Source organism: Cnephaeus nilssonii (genome assembly GCF_951640355.1).
Source record: "Cnephaeus nilssonii genome assembly, chromosome: 14".
Taxonomy (NCBI): Eukaryota; Metazoa; Chordata; class Mammalia; order Chiroptera; family Vespertilionidae; genus Cnephaeus; species Cnephaeus nilssonii.
This window is the reverse complement of record NC_137085.1, coordinates 18,643,995-18,660,582: the sequence shown is the minus strand read 5'-3', so window position 1 is coordinate 18,660,582 and position 16,588 is coordinate 18,643,995. Positions and strand designations below refer to the sequence as shown.

General features: G+C 39.3%; 1 protein-coding gene across 1 annotated transcript in view; it reads right to left on the bottom strand.

The window, feature by feature from the left end:
- Positions 1–16,588, bottom strand: part of SVEP1 (sushi, von Willebrand factor type A, EGF and pentraxin domain containing 1) — a 152,712-nt gene that overhangs the window by 4,042 nt on the left and 132,082 nt on the right. Inside the window, exons 41-47 of the mRNA XM_079789802.1 lie at positions 14,873–14,936; positions 11,312–11,485; positions 9,916–10,092; positions 6,454–6,624; positions 4,751–4,846; positions 2,888–2,983; positions 652–745 (exon numbers count right to left, since the gene is read on the bottom strand). Coding sequence (XP_079645928.1) covers positions 652–745; positions 2,888–2,983; positions 4,751–4,846; positions 6,454–6,624; positions 9,916–10,092; positions 11,312–11,485; positions 14,873–14,936 — 872 coding nt within the window. The remainder of the gene's footprint in view (positions 1–651; positions 746–2,887; positions 2,984–4,750; positions 4,847–6,453; positions 6,625–9,915; positions 10,093–11,311; positions 11,486–14,872; positions 14,937–16,588) is intronic.

The following is a 16,588-nucleotide window of genomic DNA, read 5'->3' as shown; positions in this document are numbered from 1 at the left end:
TTTTGGTGGATAATGTACATGATTAGGCAGAAATAGGTAAGCTCACCTTAACTTATTTTTTAAACTATTTCCCCTTTGACTTATTTTTATGATGATCTTTTTTCAATTATATTTATCTAATTCGATATTAGAAACCAATTGACAGAACATGTATTTATATAACATTTTTGTAGCCAATTAAGTTTATTTTTATTGCAACCAGGAATGCAAATGACCGTCAATAAATGTACTGAGTTTATTATTTACTTCACACCCTTGAATATAAAAAATACAATCTTCTATTCAAGAAGGCAGTTGACTTATTTAACCCTTTTTTTTATGGAAAAATATGCAATGCTTCACGAATTTGAGTCAACCTTGTGAAGGGATCAAGTTTATCTGCCCAGTATTATTCCAATTTTGGTATATGTGCTGCCAAAGTGAGTACAAGATTATTTATTTTTTAGGTATCATTGTTTGATTTGTCAATCCTTAACTAATATTTCTTTGGGTTGGCTTTAGTTCAAATTTAGAGAGTGTATCTCACAATGGACATTTTGGAATACAAAATGCTCACACTCGCACTAGAGATACCTTCTGGTTCTTGAACAACTTAACTTGAATTTCGATCTCTTTATGTTAGTGATAAACATTAGTCTTTGGCTGTCTTACCTGGAACAGTCATGTCCAGTCCAAGCTGAGAGACAATGGCATCGGTTTGGTCTTACGCATTTTCCACCATTTAAGCAGGGAGACTGGCAAACAGCTGGGATAAAAAAAAAATGCATGCATTTATTTAATCAGCACTTAGAAATTCTGAAGATGTCCATGAAAGCATGTAAATAAGATTTGACTCTGTTTTCGGCTCCAGCCACCAACACTCCTCATTATGCATTTCTGCCCTTTTGCTTGACCTCATGTCCTTGTGTGGCTCCACCTCCCTTTTTCCTTCCAAGCTAGTCATGTTCATATTTAAGTTCCAGGTTAAGTCCTACTTATGTATTGAAATCTTTGCTGGTAACGTCAAGTCCACTGTCTTTTCTCTTCTTTAATATTTTTATTTATATAACTAATTTGGCACATGCTGTTTTGAACTGTGAATTTTTCATATGCTCAATTAGACTGTAAATCCCTTGAGGGAGCTAGCACTGAACTCTATGATTCAGTCATTACATCAGACATCAACTCATGACAATAAATCAGGCAAGAGCTTGTCTAAAATAACAGATGACTCAAAAGCCCTTGTGTTGGCTAGGAAACATATTTCATGACTTTTACTGGCCTTAATTAGAAAGATGGAACTGGAGTAGAGTTAAAAATTAGCCAAATATGAAACCCTGAATGAACACTCAAAGATTTACTATAAAGACATCTTCCTTATAAATCCGTAGTCTCATCACCGAACTCTTTATTTGCATGAGTCTATTTGTTAAAGAAACTTAGGATGTTAAAAACTGATAAAGACCCAACACCAGCAAGTTTAACATATCAAAGAGAAAGGAGAACTCCCTCCAGGGAGGAAATGAAATGCCTGCTGAGAGAAAGCTGGAAATGAGAAACATTTCAGTTTCTATTTCAGCCTCATTATAGCTTGGAAAGGTAAGCTTGCCCAGATGAAGAGTTCATCTTTGGTGAGATATAAATAGATGTACTTCTTTAATCATTCATGCATATAATATGGGCGGGGGGGGGGGGGGCAGATGCCAGCCAGTACCAGGCACTTGGGTGGAAGAGAGAGGACAAGAAATAAAACATTAGTCTTTGCCCTTGGGGAGCCATCTTGGCAAGTGAAGAGTAAGAGTAGGCCAACAGAATGCACATATGTGCAATACAATAAAAGGAAAGTATGAAACAAAGCAGGCTTAAAAATAGTAAAAATGAAGCCCAATAATTTAAACCAACTCTCCATAGATTCTGCTTACCAATATAAAAAATATTACTCCTTCTCAGGAGCATGATGATTTAATGGTGCCTGACTGTACTAAGCACTTATGTTCACTTCCTTGTCTAAAAGCTTAACATCTTCCTCCTTCCCTTTAACATGGGAGCTCCCATGGTTCCCTTCTGAGCCACCTTCTCATGCCATGTGTCGTCTGCATAGTCTTATTCTTTTCCCCATGATTTTTTTCCTATGATAACCTACAAATTTCTCTCTTCAGTATAGATGTATCTTCTGGGAGCAATCAGCCACCTGCCTATCAGACCTCTCCCTTGTATGTTCCACAGGCCCCTCAAAGTGAGTCAATACTTAACTCCTATCTAAACCTCAGACCTGCTCCTCTTGGGGTCTCTGTCTCAGTAAATGGCACCATCAGGGACCCAAACTGGAAATATCAGCGTTGACTCTTCTCAGACCTTTACTCCCGCAATGAAACCTGTAACTGAGTAGTGTTGATTCACCTCCCAAACTTCTCTCAAATCTATTTGGGTTGTCATTTCTCCAGACTTTATTATCACTTGCCCATTCTGCTTTGATAACTTCCTAACTGGTCTCCTTGTTGTAAGTCATGCTTTCTGCCATTTTCCATATTGCTGCCAAAAGCATTTTTCTAGAAGAAAATCTGATTACGTGATTTTCCCACTTAAAACCCTTCAGTGGCTTCTGCTACTCACTAGACATGATCCAGCATTTTGAACTTGGCACTCAAAATAAATATTCTTCTGAACCTCTGACACTAAGAAGCCTGACAACTCAGTCAACTTAGCTGCTCTTCTCTGGCACATGACTCTGAAAGGTGCCTTTGAGGCATTCAGATTCACCATTCGAGGGGCCATTTGAGGAATTCTTGAGAAACCCTGATACCCTTTCTTTCACTGCCACCTCAGAATCTGAGTCCTACTCATCAATGTCCTCTAGGACTTCAAGGAGCTAAGTCACCAAGACAACAAACCATGATAGGACGCCTACCTGTATGACAGCGGGACCCCGTCCAGCCAGGTGGGCAGTCGCACTGATAAGGGGCCACACAGCGACCGCCATTCAGACAGGGAAGAATACATATTGCTAGAGAGGAGATCGAAAAGGACTTGATGAAAATACACACACTAAGATACGTTCACGTCTTCAAAAAACATTATCCAGGAAGAACAAAACCTTGTATGACCCACGAGAGAACTTCCCGTATGTGTTGTGTTTATTAATCAGTATCACTGGGAAAACACAATTAGGAAAGTAACTCTGGCCCCTTAGCCTGCAGTCATGACTGATGCCAAATGCGCTCCTTTGGAGAAGACCCACTGTAATCAATATCTGCTAAGTGCTTTGCTTTCCCTTCACAGAATAAGCAGAATGTTCTCCATTTATTGCAGTTTCAAATTTCCATTACAAATTACATAAAATGCTCTAAGAGGGTTTGGCTGCCACGAGGCACTCTTCTTGTCTTGAATTAAATGTGAGAATGGGAGTCAGACAGGCTATCCTACAGGCTGTTGGCAACACATTAGTAGTGATGGGAAAACTTGCTCTTTGTATCCTTGGAGCCGAGGCCTGGTGATGATTGAATCAGGCCTCTCCTACACCCTCCACAGTAAGCATTCCTCCTATTGAGCTCTTTAAAGAGGTATAGTCTGTTTAAAAGGAGTGAGATTGTCTATTGGTTTGCTACTCCAAGCATGGTTCTCAAACCAAAAGCATTGGCATGACCTAGGAATTGGCTGGAAATACAGAATCTCAGGTCCCAACTCAGATCTACTAAATCAGAATCTGCATTTAACAACATCTCCCAGGTGATCTGTGTGCATATTAAAGCTTGGGAAATCCTGCTCTAACCCAGGAGGGCAGGTGCATGCTCAGTGAGATAAGCAAGGCCTGTTGCTAGGGCACCCCAGGGTAAATGTTCCCTGAGTCTTTGGACTCTTGCCATTACAGCAGGTCAAGTATGGAAGCCCTAAGTGGGAAGGAATGACTGGGGAGAAGAGGAAGAAAAAGTGTAATTTCTCTCCTTTCTTCATCATTGTGAGAATACTTGCTTTGGTGATTTGTTAATAGCCTAAATTTTTCCTTTCTACAGTAGTTGAAATAGTTACACTTAAAAAAAGTCTTAGAATCTCATAAAATGTCTGGCCTTAGAAAAACCTGATGTAGACAATGACCATCTCATTAATGACTTTTAATGTTATTTACATATACCACTCCCAACGAAAAATGAAATCATTTTTTCCTCACATGTATTTTTTAAGATAGTAAAACAAAATGTGGCTTAGACATTAAAAAATGTTTAAAACCACTTATTCACGGCCTTCTGGAAGTTCCAATTGAAATGTATTACTATGAGAATAAAAATTCTATATTAATTTACCAACCACTGTGTAGATATGGGAATGCCAACTTTCCTTATTTCCTTATTGGGAAGAACTGCCCTTAATGAAAAAGAGTAAATGGTGAGCTGCAAAGTACAATGTTAGGCAATGCCATGAATTTACAGCTGTAGCAATGAGTGGTAGAATATATAAAAAGACTAGAGATGAAGGAAGACAAAGTCTGGGAAACCCCTGATGATTAGCTCCTTTCCAGATGATCCTTAGCAATTTGTGCCAGGAGAATGTGGAGATGACTTTGATGGATGTTGATAACTAGATTTTCATGGTCTAATATTCTAGATCTCCTGGAAGTGATTCACATATTCCGATCAGCTCTAGCTGCCCTGTCTGGCCTGATGCAGGATAAGCAAATAAATTCCTGCCACCAGTAGAGCCAGTTCCTAGTAACTCTGAGTTGGCAGCTTCCAGGCAAATTATCCGGACTCAAAGTAAGGTTTGAAGAAAGACTCACGTTCTTCACAGAGGCGCCCCATCCAGCCGTCTGGACAGGAGCAAGCATTTGGACGTTGGCAGATACCTCCATTCTGACATGGGAATCGACAGACGGCTGTAAAAGAAGCAGATGGTCATAAATCGAGGGAATTATGGAAGGAGGGCTGTGAGAAAATAGGATTACTCATGTATATTGCATACTATATCCTTGACTTAAGCTTTAAGGAAGAGAAACAAAACTGAATCTCAAGATTTGGTTGGGGATGAACTTGAGGGGCTCAGAAGGGCCACAACACGGCTATCAAGGTTTTAGTAATTTGGAGATTCAGGGTAGGGGGGACAGGTGGCTTATATAAAGGAATGCCCCTTTAGAAGACTTGCAAATGCCCTTCCAAAGGTGGCCTTTGGTGGCCAGTAGCTCTTTGGTGCTGCCACCACCTCATAGTATCTTAAGACAAAAAAAAAAAAAAAAAAAAGAAAGAAAGAAAAAGAAAGAAACAAGAGCAAACAAACACACAACCCTCATTTTGACTTCTCATGTTAAGTAAAATCTGGACTATTCCCTGCAGATGCCACCTCCTCAGCAGCCCTCTTAAAAGAAGGTTGCACTTTCTCTTACATCCCATGTGCTGATGATCTCATATCTCGCTGTTGCTTTCAGAAAATTAATCTGCTTTCTCCTGTAATAACCCTAGACATTTTTGAGGCTCATGCCATTCATCATGGACTACTTCAATTCTCCCTGCCCCCACAAGTTATGAAAGACTTTGGCTTTCATACCAAATCCAAATCTGATCATTGTCCATGAGGCCATGTGGACAACCTCTCCAACAATTTGATTATTGTTTTAGTTCCTTGGATATGTGTATCTTGTTCACTAGCACAGTTCCTGACTTTCAGTAAATGTTTCTAGAATGAATGGAACAATTATGATTTGTAAATAAAATTATTAGAAAAGTATACGTTTTAGAAGGACGTGCTTGAATGCTTCGTTATCTCCCTCTTTCTATTTTGCAGAATTACAAGCATAGAATCTTTTATTCCCCCAAGATTTTATGGAAAGCACACACAAAATTCATCCTTGGGTTTGAAAATTCCATACAGCAAGTAAAGAGACAGAAGTGCTCATGTGAACACAGAGTGCTGGCCACCACCCAAGTATGGCCAGATGGGATGAGAGCTCTGCTTCCCTGAGGCCGCCTGGTACCTCTTGTTTTATCCTCTGCCCATTAGGTGGGCTGTCCCATCTCCTATGGGACTTGGGGCCTGCCTAGGATAGGTGGGTAGAACCGGTATCTGTGCTAAAACACTTGAGGGGCCAAGAGGTGCACCCAGGACCCAGACATGACACAGCTTCTCTTAGCAGCTGAGAATACTCCTGAGATTTGGGGAGAAGATGTGCCTGAGGATCCATGATTAACTCAGGAAGGGACACTGTGCTGGGCTAGAGTTCTGTGTGCAAGCTTTCAAAACTCAAACCAATAAAGTAAAAAAATAAAATGACACAAATGTTAAAATTTAAAGACAAGAAAAAATAAAATAGCATGCTCTCTACTTTTGGAATGTGTTAGATTTTACATAACTCTAACTTAAATGAATCTTCATGAACTGGCTTCCAAAAGGTCACTTAATGCCCTCGCCTAGTTGTGGTCCATATCAGACTTCCATATATATATTTCCCTATGGTTTCACTAAGAAATAACCATCCAAATGTTTCCTTACCCCTGCAAATAGGAGGTGATGTCCAGTTTCCACTCTCTAGGCAAACACTCCTTAGGGAACCTTCCAACATGTAGCCACTGTAACACGAGTAGGTGATCATGTCCCCATACTGATAATGTACGCCTCGAGCAATTGCATTTGGTACATGACTTGGTGGACCGCATGAGATTTCTATAGGAAAACAAAACAACAATGAGGCTTGTGCTACTAATCCAGCTGGTGGATGGAGAAGAACACAGTCTTATTTCTAAGACTTAATTAATTGAAAGAGCAAAAAACAAACAAAAAAAACACACAAAAAAACACCCCAAAACATAAAGGCTACCATTTCACCTATAAATATCTAAGAGATACTAGGAACTAAAAGCATAATTTGCTGCTGTCTAGCAAAATTAGATGTGCAAGATGAAAAGTTTCGTCTTCTGATTCAAATGTTGAAGCTGAGCTGTTTTATACTCAAGGCAAGACGTCTGCACGAGACCAAGAAGGAGCTCTGCTAATTTGCCTAAAACGTGGCTGCAAGAGAACTTCATTGCAGGCTGCTTATCTAATTAGAAGAGAAGGAGCACGAGGATTACTTGCAGTCCACCATTTTAGAATAAAAAGCATTAACAGCAGCACTACATATTCTTTTTTAAAATAGATTTTTATTGATTTCAGAGAGGAAGTGGGAGGGAAAGACAGAAACATCAATGATGAGAATCTTTGATCAGCTGCCTCCTGCACGCCCCCTAATGGGGATTGAGCTCACAACTCGGGAGTGTGACCTTGACCGGAATCAAACCCAGGACCCTTCAGTCCACAGGCAAGAAGCTCTATCCACTGAGCCGAACTGGCTAGGGCTGCAGTACTGCATATTCCATCAGGCTGTTTTATTAGTGCCTATAACAGTGCCAGGCATGCAATGGATGCTCTGTACATATTTGAAAAATGAGCAAATGAATGTTGTCTCTGGCCTATAGATACTGATTTTACATACCTTGAGGTTTCTCTACTTTTGAAATGCGTTAGATTTTGCATAAGTTTAACTTAAATGAATCTTCATGAACTGGCTTCCAAAAGGTGACTTAGTGTCCTAGCCAGTTTGGCTCAGTGGATGGAGCGACGGCTCGCTGACTGAAAGATCCCGACTCCAATTCCGGTCAAGGGCACGTACTTCGGTTGCAGGCTTGATTCCTGGTCCTGGTCAGGAGGCAACCAATCGATGCATCTCTCTCACATTGATGTTTCTCTCTGTCTCTCCCCCTCCTTTCCACTCTCTCTAAAAATCAACGGAAAAATATCCTCAGGTGAGGATTAACAACAACAAAAATTAAAAGGTCACTTAGTGGTCAGGATACCATTCAAAACTTTTCAGAGGGGATGTTCAATGTATATCATCCTTTTAAATTTTCTTTTTCTTCCAAGATGGACACAAATATTAATTTAATCAGTAGGATAACAAATATGTATTAATACCTACTGTGTATCAGAAAGTGGAAAAAATAAATGATGATAACGCTGTCCCTTATCTCAGACAGGATGGGAATGACAGACAAAGAATACTGCAATACAACTGAGAAAGAGCTGTAGTAGAGCCCTGGGTACTGTGCTGTAGAAAAAAGAATGAGTAACTAAATTGAATTAGTGAAATGGGATATAAATAGTAATGTAATATAAATTATGATTCCTGAGTGGAATGTAACTAATTGCACTTAGGATTGTCAGGGTGTAAGTTGTAGTGAGAGTGGCTTTTGGATGAGGCTACAAAGCTCAAGTGGGTCAGAGGGAAAGAGCTTCCAGGCTGGGGAGCATCATGTTGCACGATCATGGAGAGATGATGGGTGGTTTATACAAGTGGTTATCAAGCATGGATTTCAGATCCCCTATACGGGAATCATCTTGGCTCCTTATTAAAAATACAAATTTCTGGGGTTTCTAGGACAGGAGTCTGCATCTTACATAGTTTGGGTGATTCTCATGCACATTAAATTTTAATCCCTGATTTGTAAGAATATGTAACAGGAGGAGGTGAAAAGAATGAGGAAAGTAGCTGCTCAGGTTCTTCAGGCAAGATATTTCGTTCTAAGCCAAAGACTTCCAGTCTAATAGAAAGTACAAAAGAGAGATTGAAGATAACAAACAATAGTGGGAATGGTCTCCTTCTCTCCAAGCCAACCCCTGATCCTCTCAAGAACATTGAGGAACAATTGAGCATACACTGAAGGAGCATGAGTAACAAACACAGGTCTCTCCTGCTAGTTCTTTCAGTGCCCTGAGTGGTAAGTCTCAAGGAGCCAAGATCAATGTGAGGGTATGTGGGCAGGAGGAGGCCGCCTGTAACACACAGTTTCCTGGAGTAAAGTAAACATGCTAATGCTGCAGTTGGGCTGCCAGTTGAAAATTCAAGGACTTGAGCTATTGGTGTATCTCTTACTATAAGGAGATAGTGCTAATGTATACCAATTCACTGATCCTTCAAAACTAATATATAAGATCGGTATTGGTGCTATTTATTCACTTAACATAAGAGCCTTAACATTCAGGGAAGTTAGGGTACTAGCATAAATTTAGAGTTAGAAAGTTTTGAGGATAGAATTCAAATCAAGCTCTTATCTGATTCCAGATTCCCCGCGGCCCTCATATACACATTTCTTATCTCATTAACTGGGATGCAAGTGTCCTGAAGATGGAGGCCATTGTAGGCATAATCGATTCTTATATCATGCAGCCCAGTGCCTTTGCATCTGGTTAGACTCAATGAATATTAGTTCATTGATTGCAACAGAGGGAGTAACTTGGAGTACAAGGAAGGCTGGAGGGCAGGATGTTGGGAAGGGGAGATGTTTTAAGTATAGAAAGTGTCAAGAATTATGGCAGCAGGAGATGCTGCCAGATGGCCTGTTATATATCAAGGGGGTGCACGCCCAGAGATTCTCAAATTGTGGTTCGGGCACCGGCAATATCACCATCAGTACCACCCAGGAACTTGCTAGAAATGCAAATTTCAGGCCTCATCCCAGACCTACTAGATCAGAAACTCTAGGCCGCTGAGGGGCAGGAGAGCAGCAATGTTTTTAAGAAGCCTTCTAGGTGCTTCTCATGCAGGCTCAAACTTGAGAACCACGATGGAATGTTTGTATTGCAAAGCATTCAGAGCTGATTAAGGGATAGTTTGGGAACTCTGACAATGTGGAGAGAAACTGTGTTTTAGATTTAACAATAGAAGATTTCATCTTAGAAGAGCACATTTCAAAAATCTGTAGTGAATCCTAGTCAGGTGGGTTTTAGCCTAGTTCTGGAAACTTTTCTTTCAATGTTTGGAATTCAAAGGCCTTTTATGAGAATTTTAAAAACTATCAATAAGAAGCTGATATGCATGATAAGACAGAGACCTAAATATCTACAATTAAGTTACTCATCTCAAAGATGAGAAAACATCCTGCACTACTGTATTTAACTGGATTCCACCTGTCCACTCACTTTCACACTTGGCACTTGTCCGTGTCCACGTCTCGTCGGGGTTGCAGGTAATGACGCCCTGGCCCTGGAGCAGGAAGCCTTCTCTACACTTGATGGACACGTTCTGGTCCACATAAAACTCCTTTTCAGAGAGCAGAGCATTCTCAGGAATGACAAAAGGGACGGGGCATGGGTTTGCTGTTAAAAAGAAAAGAAAATGCTTACTGCTATTTCCCCTCTTTTCTTAATTTATTTCTTTGAAGGCAAAGGATGAGCCCTCTAAGAGGCTTAAAAATATAGAGCTTCAAACAGTAGACACAGACTCGTTTGGCATTCCCATGAAATTATTTGGGAGAAGAAATTATTTAGATAAGATCTGAAAGCATCAAGTATTCAACCACGAATACATGGTCCTACACCTCTAAGAGGGCACATGAAAAATGCAAATTTCTGGGGATTGATTATGGCCCACAACATTTTTTAGACTGGTTTTGACCAGCCCTGGGGAAGCAAAGGCATGCTAGAAAGCAAGGAGTGCATCACACATTCTCTTAATGTCTGAAGAATATTAAGGCATAGAGTAAATGCTTCTCGTGGTCGCTCTACTTCCTTTTACTGAACATCCTTCAGAAGGATGAGCCAGAGGGTCATCAGACACATTGAAGTGAATGAATATGACTGTAGACCTTGCTATTAATGGTATCAGAACTGAAACAGTAGAGTTTGCAAGGCTTATTGACAAAAATTGATTCATTTTACCAGGTCTACAGGAAAAACGGGAAATGATAGTGGAACAATTTCTTACTGCAAATGTGTGACACACATATCAACGCATATTTCAAGCAATTTCAGTGCTTTCTTCTCCCCCCGCCCCCCAAGTGGGCACAAAGGAAGTCTTTGTGAAGGAGTTAGATGCCAGATCAATCTTAAAGGCTCAGTCACTGTATCACAGCACTTTAAACGTAACTAGAGCTCTCTCAATTTATACCTTGCTCATGAATATTGTTTTCATTCCAGTGGTTATAACTAATTATCTTTATGTACTATGTTTATATATACTTTATTCATATTCCACATTTAGCAGATATTCTTTCTTCACCCCTTTCACATCCTCAACCAAATTCATTATACATACATTTATGTCAAATCTTTTTCATTAAGTTGCATTTTTCTCTTAGTGCCTTAAACCTGTAACCAGTCAAAGAATCTGATAAAAGCTGCTTTGCAGAGGAGATATTTTAGAAATCACAAGCAGGTTTTTAAGAACACAGCAGAGTATGTGGCTTGGGAATGCACAGTTTGCTTTCTCTGGGCCAATCTCTCTTATCAGTGAGTCCCGCTGTAATTTAGACATTTGGGGAACTCATCGTGAAACCGAATCTGATTAAAACCTTTCTGAGCATAAGTCAACACACACGTTTGCAGTGAGGAACTGGGTGGCTCCAGGTTCCATTTTCAGTGCAATAGGCCTCGGGCGACCCTTCCAGACTGTAGCCTCTGTTGCAGGAATACACCACGCTGGGGCCAATGGTGGCATTTTCCACCTCAGCTTTCCCGTTCAGAAACCCAAGTGGAGCTTCACAACTGATCTCTGAAAAGAAAAAAAGAAAAGCTTCAGATCAAATCCTTCTCCCAATTCTCTTTCCTTCTTCTGCTATAATTGCTAAAGGTACCCAATTCACCATATAAAATATTATAGCCTACTCATGTGTGAGGCACAATGACAGGGGCATTGAAGAAGCAAATACCCAGCATGCATAAGCTTTATATTAATACATGCAGGCAATTAAAGATTGTTATTTTGCCCAATTGACTCTAGCTGTAGTTATGTATAATGCTGGGGGTATGGATGAGCAAAGGAATTCTCATTTATTAAGTTGTTGCCATGGCCAAGAACTTTCCAGACATTATCAAATTTATTTCTTACAACAAGAAATAAAATACAGACTGTCAGTTAAATTTGAATATCAGATAAACAACAAATAAAGTTTTAGAATAAGTATGCCTCAAATATTTCATGGGACATATATTAAAAAGCATTTTAAATCTGAAGTTTAAAAGTAACTGGGTGTCCTTTTTGTTTGTTGGCTACATTTACATCCTTAGTTACAACTCTGAGATTATCTCAATTGAAGAAAAGTGAGGCTCAGAGAGGTGAAATAATTTGACCAAGGTCATACTACTTCTAAAGAGAGATAAAAGATAAAAATTATTAGAAGGTAAAATATAATAGGAAAGTGTAAATCACAAGAAATCATGAGCCTGACCAAAAATTCAGATAAGGAGCATTTTATATGGCTTCTAAGGATATAGACTCCATAAACTGATGGTTAGTTTTAGTGCAGTTACAAAGCATGGCTTGGCACATTTGAGAAATGTTATTAGCAGGAATGTGCTAGTAGGATAGCAGGATTATTCTTTCTGAGTCTTAAGAAATGGGTTTGAGTCTTAATCTGATGATCTTGGTGAAGGTAGAGGAAGTGGTCTAGACCAGTGAGTCTCAACTTGGGCTGCACACAGGGGTCCTGGGGAAGCTTTATGCCGAGAGGCCTGTCCCAGACCAAATGAATCAGAATCTCTGCTGTGGTCTTGCTTTTGATATTTTTTTAAAAGTTCCCCAAACGATTCTAATGCTGACTCAGAATTAAGAGCCACTGGATTATATAGATGCTAACTGACTTCTTTGGGCTTCTTTCAGCCTGGTGAGTACTTAGACCATGAACTTGAACTAGGGAAGTACCCTGGAATCACTAGGGAGCTTCAAAAACATATTGATATTGGATCCTACCCTCTGAGACTCTGACCTAAATGGTACAGGGTGCAGACTGGGGAAAGAATTCTCCAAAGTTCCCAGAATATTTCAATGTGCGGAAGGCTAATAACCACAGGTCCAAGGTACTACTTCTCAAATTGCAATGTGCACAGGAATCACCTAGGGATCTCATTCAAATGCTAATTTTAATTCAGTGGGATTGGGGTGTGGCCCAAGAGTCTGCATTTCTAGCAAGATCCCAGGTACTATTGATGCTGTTGGGCCACTCTTTGAAGAGCACCGTCTAGGGTATCCTATGGACTTGAACAGGCTTCCCTGAAATCTGATGGATACAGATATCAATCTATTTAATAATTTAATAAATATTATATGAGGATCTTTCAAATTGGGATGCTCCATATGAGCACTATTTCCTCCAAAAACTATTCGTGTTTTTTATATGCCTAGGAAAAAAGCGCAAATACAGTATATCAAAATAGCAATAGTTTTTAAACTTGAAGGTATGGGGAAGCAAGGGACTTGGTTGGAAAATCTGCAAGGAGGAAACTGCAAAAGGTCAGGACCTCCAGGGGGAGTTGGCTGAAGACAACCACCCCTGCCTTGACTTTTCCAAACAAGTCTGAGTCCCTGGGTGTTTACTGGAATCTTTATGCTTAGTCTTTAGACATCTTTGCCTAAAGGACACTGCATGTGTCTTCTCAAGGATGATTACCCTACTGATAGTAACTAATACTTAATTTTAGTTCAAGCTGTTGTTACAATAAAAGCCTAAGCAGACAGGTGAAAGGGGCTGTCTGGTTTCGCTAGCCAGGCAGTCCCTTAGCCCTCTCTTTCACAGAACCCTGTGTCATCCGTCGCTCAGGGTCTGCTGGTCAGCCCCAGCATGAGTGGTGGGATTAAAACTATTATTTTCTTTTTGCTTATTTCTGCCATTTATTTTGCAAATAGCTTGTATAATCTTATTTAAGAGTTAGAAAGAGGGGAAAAAGAAAAATACAGAAAATAATAGGATTCAAGTAGAGCTTTTTATCATTATCTTGCATTTCAGAGAGAGAAACTAGACTAACCATTGTCATTGTAGTTTGACTTAAACCTGCTGCAAACTGAAACAACTTCTTCACATTTCCTACTCAGGCATACCCATTTCCATTTCACTCCCTATTCCCCTCCCCTATGCATGCACACACTTTCTGATCATAAACAGCTGAGACAAAAATGCCATTATCAGGAATGCCCAATAATGCCTTTCTGTGACTTTAGATGTTACTCAATATTTTTTTTAAATATTTTTCTACATAATACTTATATAACTTTTTGAGAACAAAAATATCATATATCCTCTATTGAGTTTCAGCCATATAATATTTCTTAAAAGACTTAAGATTTCTATATACATGAAATCAATTGATTAATTTACCTCAGAAGATATGTTTGAAACGACAGTGAACAAAGATTCAAGTACCTCAAGTTCCAGTCACAGCTCTGCCACCAAATTAATTTATGACACTGGGCAGGTCACTTCACCTCTCCCGGCCCCATGTACTCGTTGAGCAAGATGAATAAATCTTACTCACATTGATGTAGTTCGGCCTAGTTAAGCTAGATCACCTGGAAGGTTGCTTAGACTAGATTGGTTAAGAGGCCCCTTCCAGTGTGAAAGTTTGATGACTCCACCAGGCTTGTTAAGAGGAAAAAATATTTAAAAGCTTTTCACATTGATTGATTTGTAATTATTGTATATAAACACACTGCCGTTTGACAGAGGAATCATATGGGTCTCTGTTGCTAAATACACTTGACTCTTCCCATAAAATGAGTTAATGTAAAATTCCATGAAAAATGTGAATATTTAATTATTTAACATATGTGCCAACATCACTTTAGGAAGATGTCAGTATTGGTCAGTACTGTCACCAAACACCAACAGATCTAAGTTTTCTAATTTATAATTATCTGGGGGAAAAACACAAAATGCAAATAAATTCAATCATTAACTATTACAGAGTCAGTCATCTTGTGCTCTATTCCAACATAATCAATGATCTCAACTATAGTTTTTGACCCTTTTATTGATTTGATGTCCTTCAGCAAAAGTCCAAAGTCAATTTTTTAAATTACAAAACTGCTTTGTAAAGACACTGTTGTCTCATTGCTATTCCGTATCCCCAGTATCATTTTTGGGACGCTAAGGGCCATTTGACTTACTTTTGCACGTTGCTACCCTGCCACTCCACTGTCTGTTCTCCTGACAGAAACGTTCAACGTTCCCCTGTGAATCAATGAAAAAAAGTCATCGACATGGTCATAACTGTACAATGGAAAAATAATAAGGGAATGCAAAGTAATCATAGCTGTGAACTCGAATATCTCAGCAATGGAATGCTAAATAAATTCATTAAGTAGACATAGCTTAAGAGGTAGATTTAGATTTGTAAAAATGTTTTCATCAAATTACTTCAAGATTCATATCCTGGCTGACAAGTGTAATTAAGGTGTAAGCTTTGTTTCACTTTCTATTTAAATGACTAGTTATAACCAATAGTAAAGACTGAAGAATGTGTTTGAAGTGTCAAAGAGGTATATTTGCTTAGTATATTTTAAAATTATTTTGAAAATACCTGAGTGGTACAACAAAGAATGAAATTGTGTTGTTGTTTTTTTTTTTGTATCTTTCAACATGACACATGCCAAGATATCTTATTGGTATGAGGATTGAATTTTTCAACAATATAATTTATCCCAGATAAATTTACCCTAATAAGGGCACAAGCATTTAAAATTTTAAATATTTTCACCTTAGCTGGTTTGCTCAGTGGATAGAGCATTGGCCTGCAGACTAAAGAGTCCGGGTTCAATTCCAGTCAAGGGCATGTACCTTGGTTTCAGGCTCCTCCCCAGCCCAGGCCTTGGTCAAGGCTCGTGCAGGAGGCAACCAATCGATATATTTCTCTCACGTTGATATTTCTCTCTGTCTTTCCCTCTCTCTTCCACTCTCCCTAAAAATCAATGGAAAAATATCCTCGGGTGAGAATTAACAAAAAAATAAAAAAATTTTAAATACTTTGGGTAAAAGCTTCCCAAAATTTACTTTCTTGCCTTGTGAAATAAGAGTAAAATGAATGTAATTTACTTGAGAAATTATTTATAATTATTATATTGAATATACTTTTTGTATATTTTTCAATATCCCATTACCCTTAGGGGGTTATAAAAATTGTTTGGCCCCTATAGCTATTATAGGCTTATATATCACTATTCTTTGATTTCTGTTACAATTTTTATTAGTCTTTGCTTAGTCTTTCTTGTTTATCTTTTATTAGAGGTCCAGTGCACAAAAGTCGTGCACTCAGCAGGGTCGTCCCTCAGCCTGGCCTGTGCCCTTTCACAGTCTGGGAGCCCTCGGGGGATGTCCGACTGATGGCTTAGGCCCGCTCCCCTTGAGGAGCGGGCCTAAGCTATCAGTCAGACATCCTTAGCACTGCTATGGAGGTAGGAGAGGCTCCCGCTACCACAGCTGCGCTCACCAGCCATGAGCTCCTGCATTGAGCATCTGCCCCCTGGTGGTCAGTGCACGTCATAGCGACTGGTCTTTCCACCGTTTGCTCAATTTGCATATTAGCCTTTTATTATATAGGATGGTAATCATCAATGTTCCTAATGATAACTCTTTTCATGCTTTAAATTCCTAATCTCTGGAATAATAAACAAGATAAAGTAAATAAAATTCTGTAACATTAAGAGTTAAAAAAAAGGTCAGGTTCTAAGTAATGTATTAAAGGGTTTGACTCCAAGTCAAATATATGAACTTCAGCATATGAATTCTGTCACATGCTTTTTCATTGCTCATAGTCCTTTGGGCATCTCATTGTCTTAAAATTGTGTCCTAAATTAGCAAGATGTCTGAAAAGAACCTCTCACCTC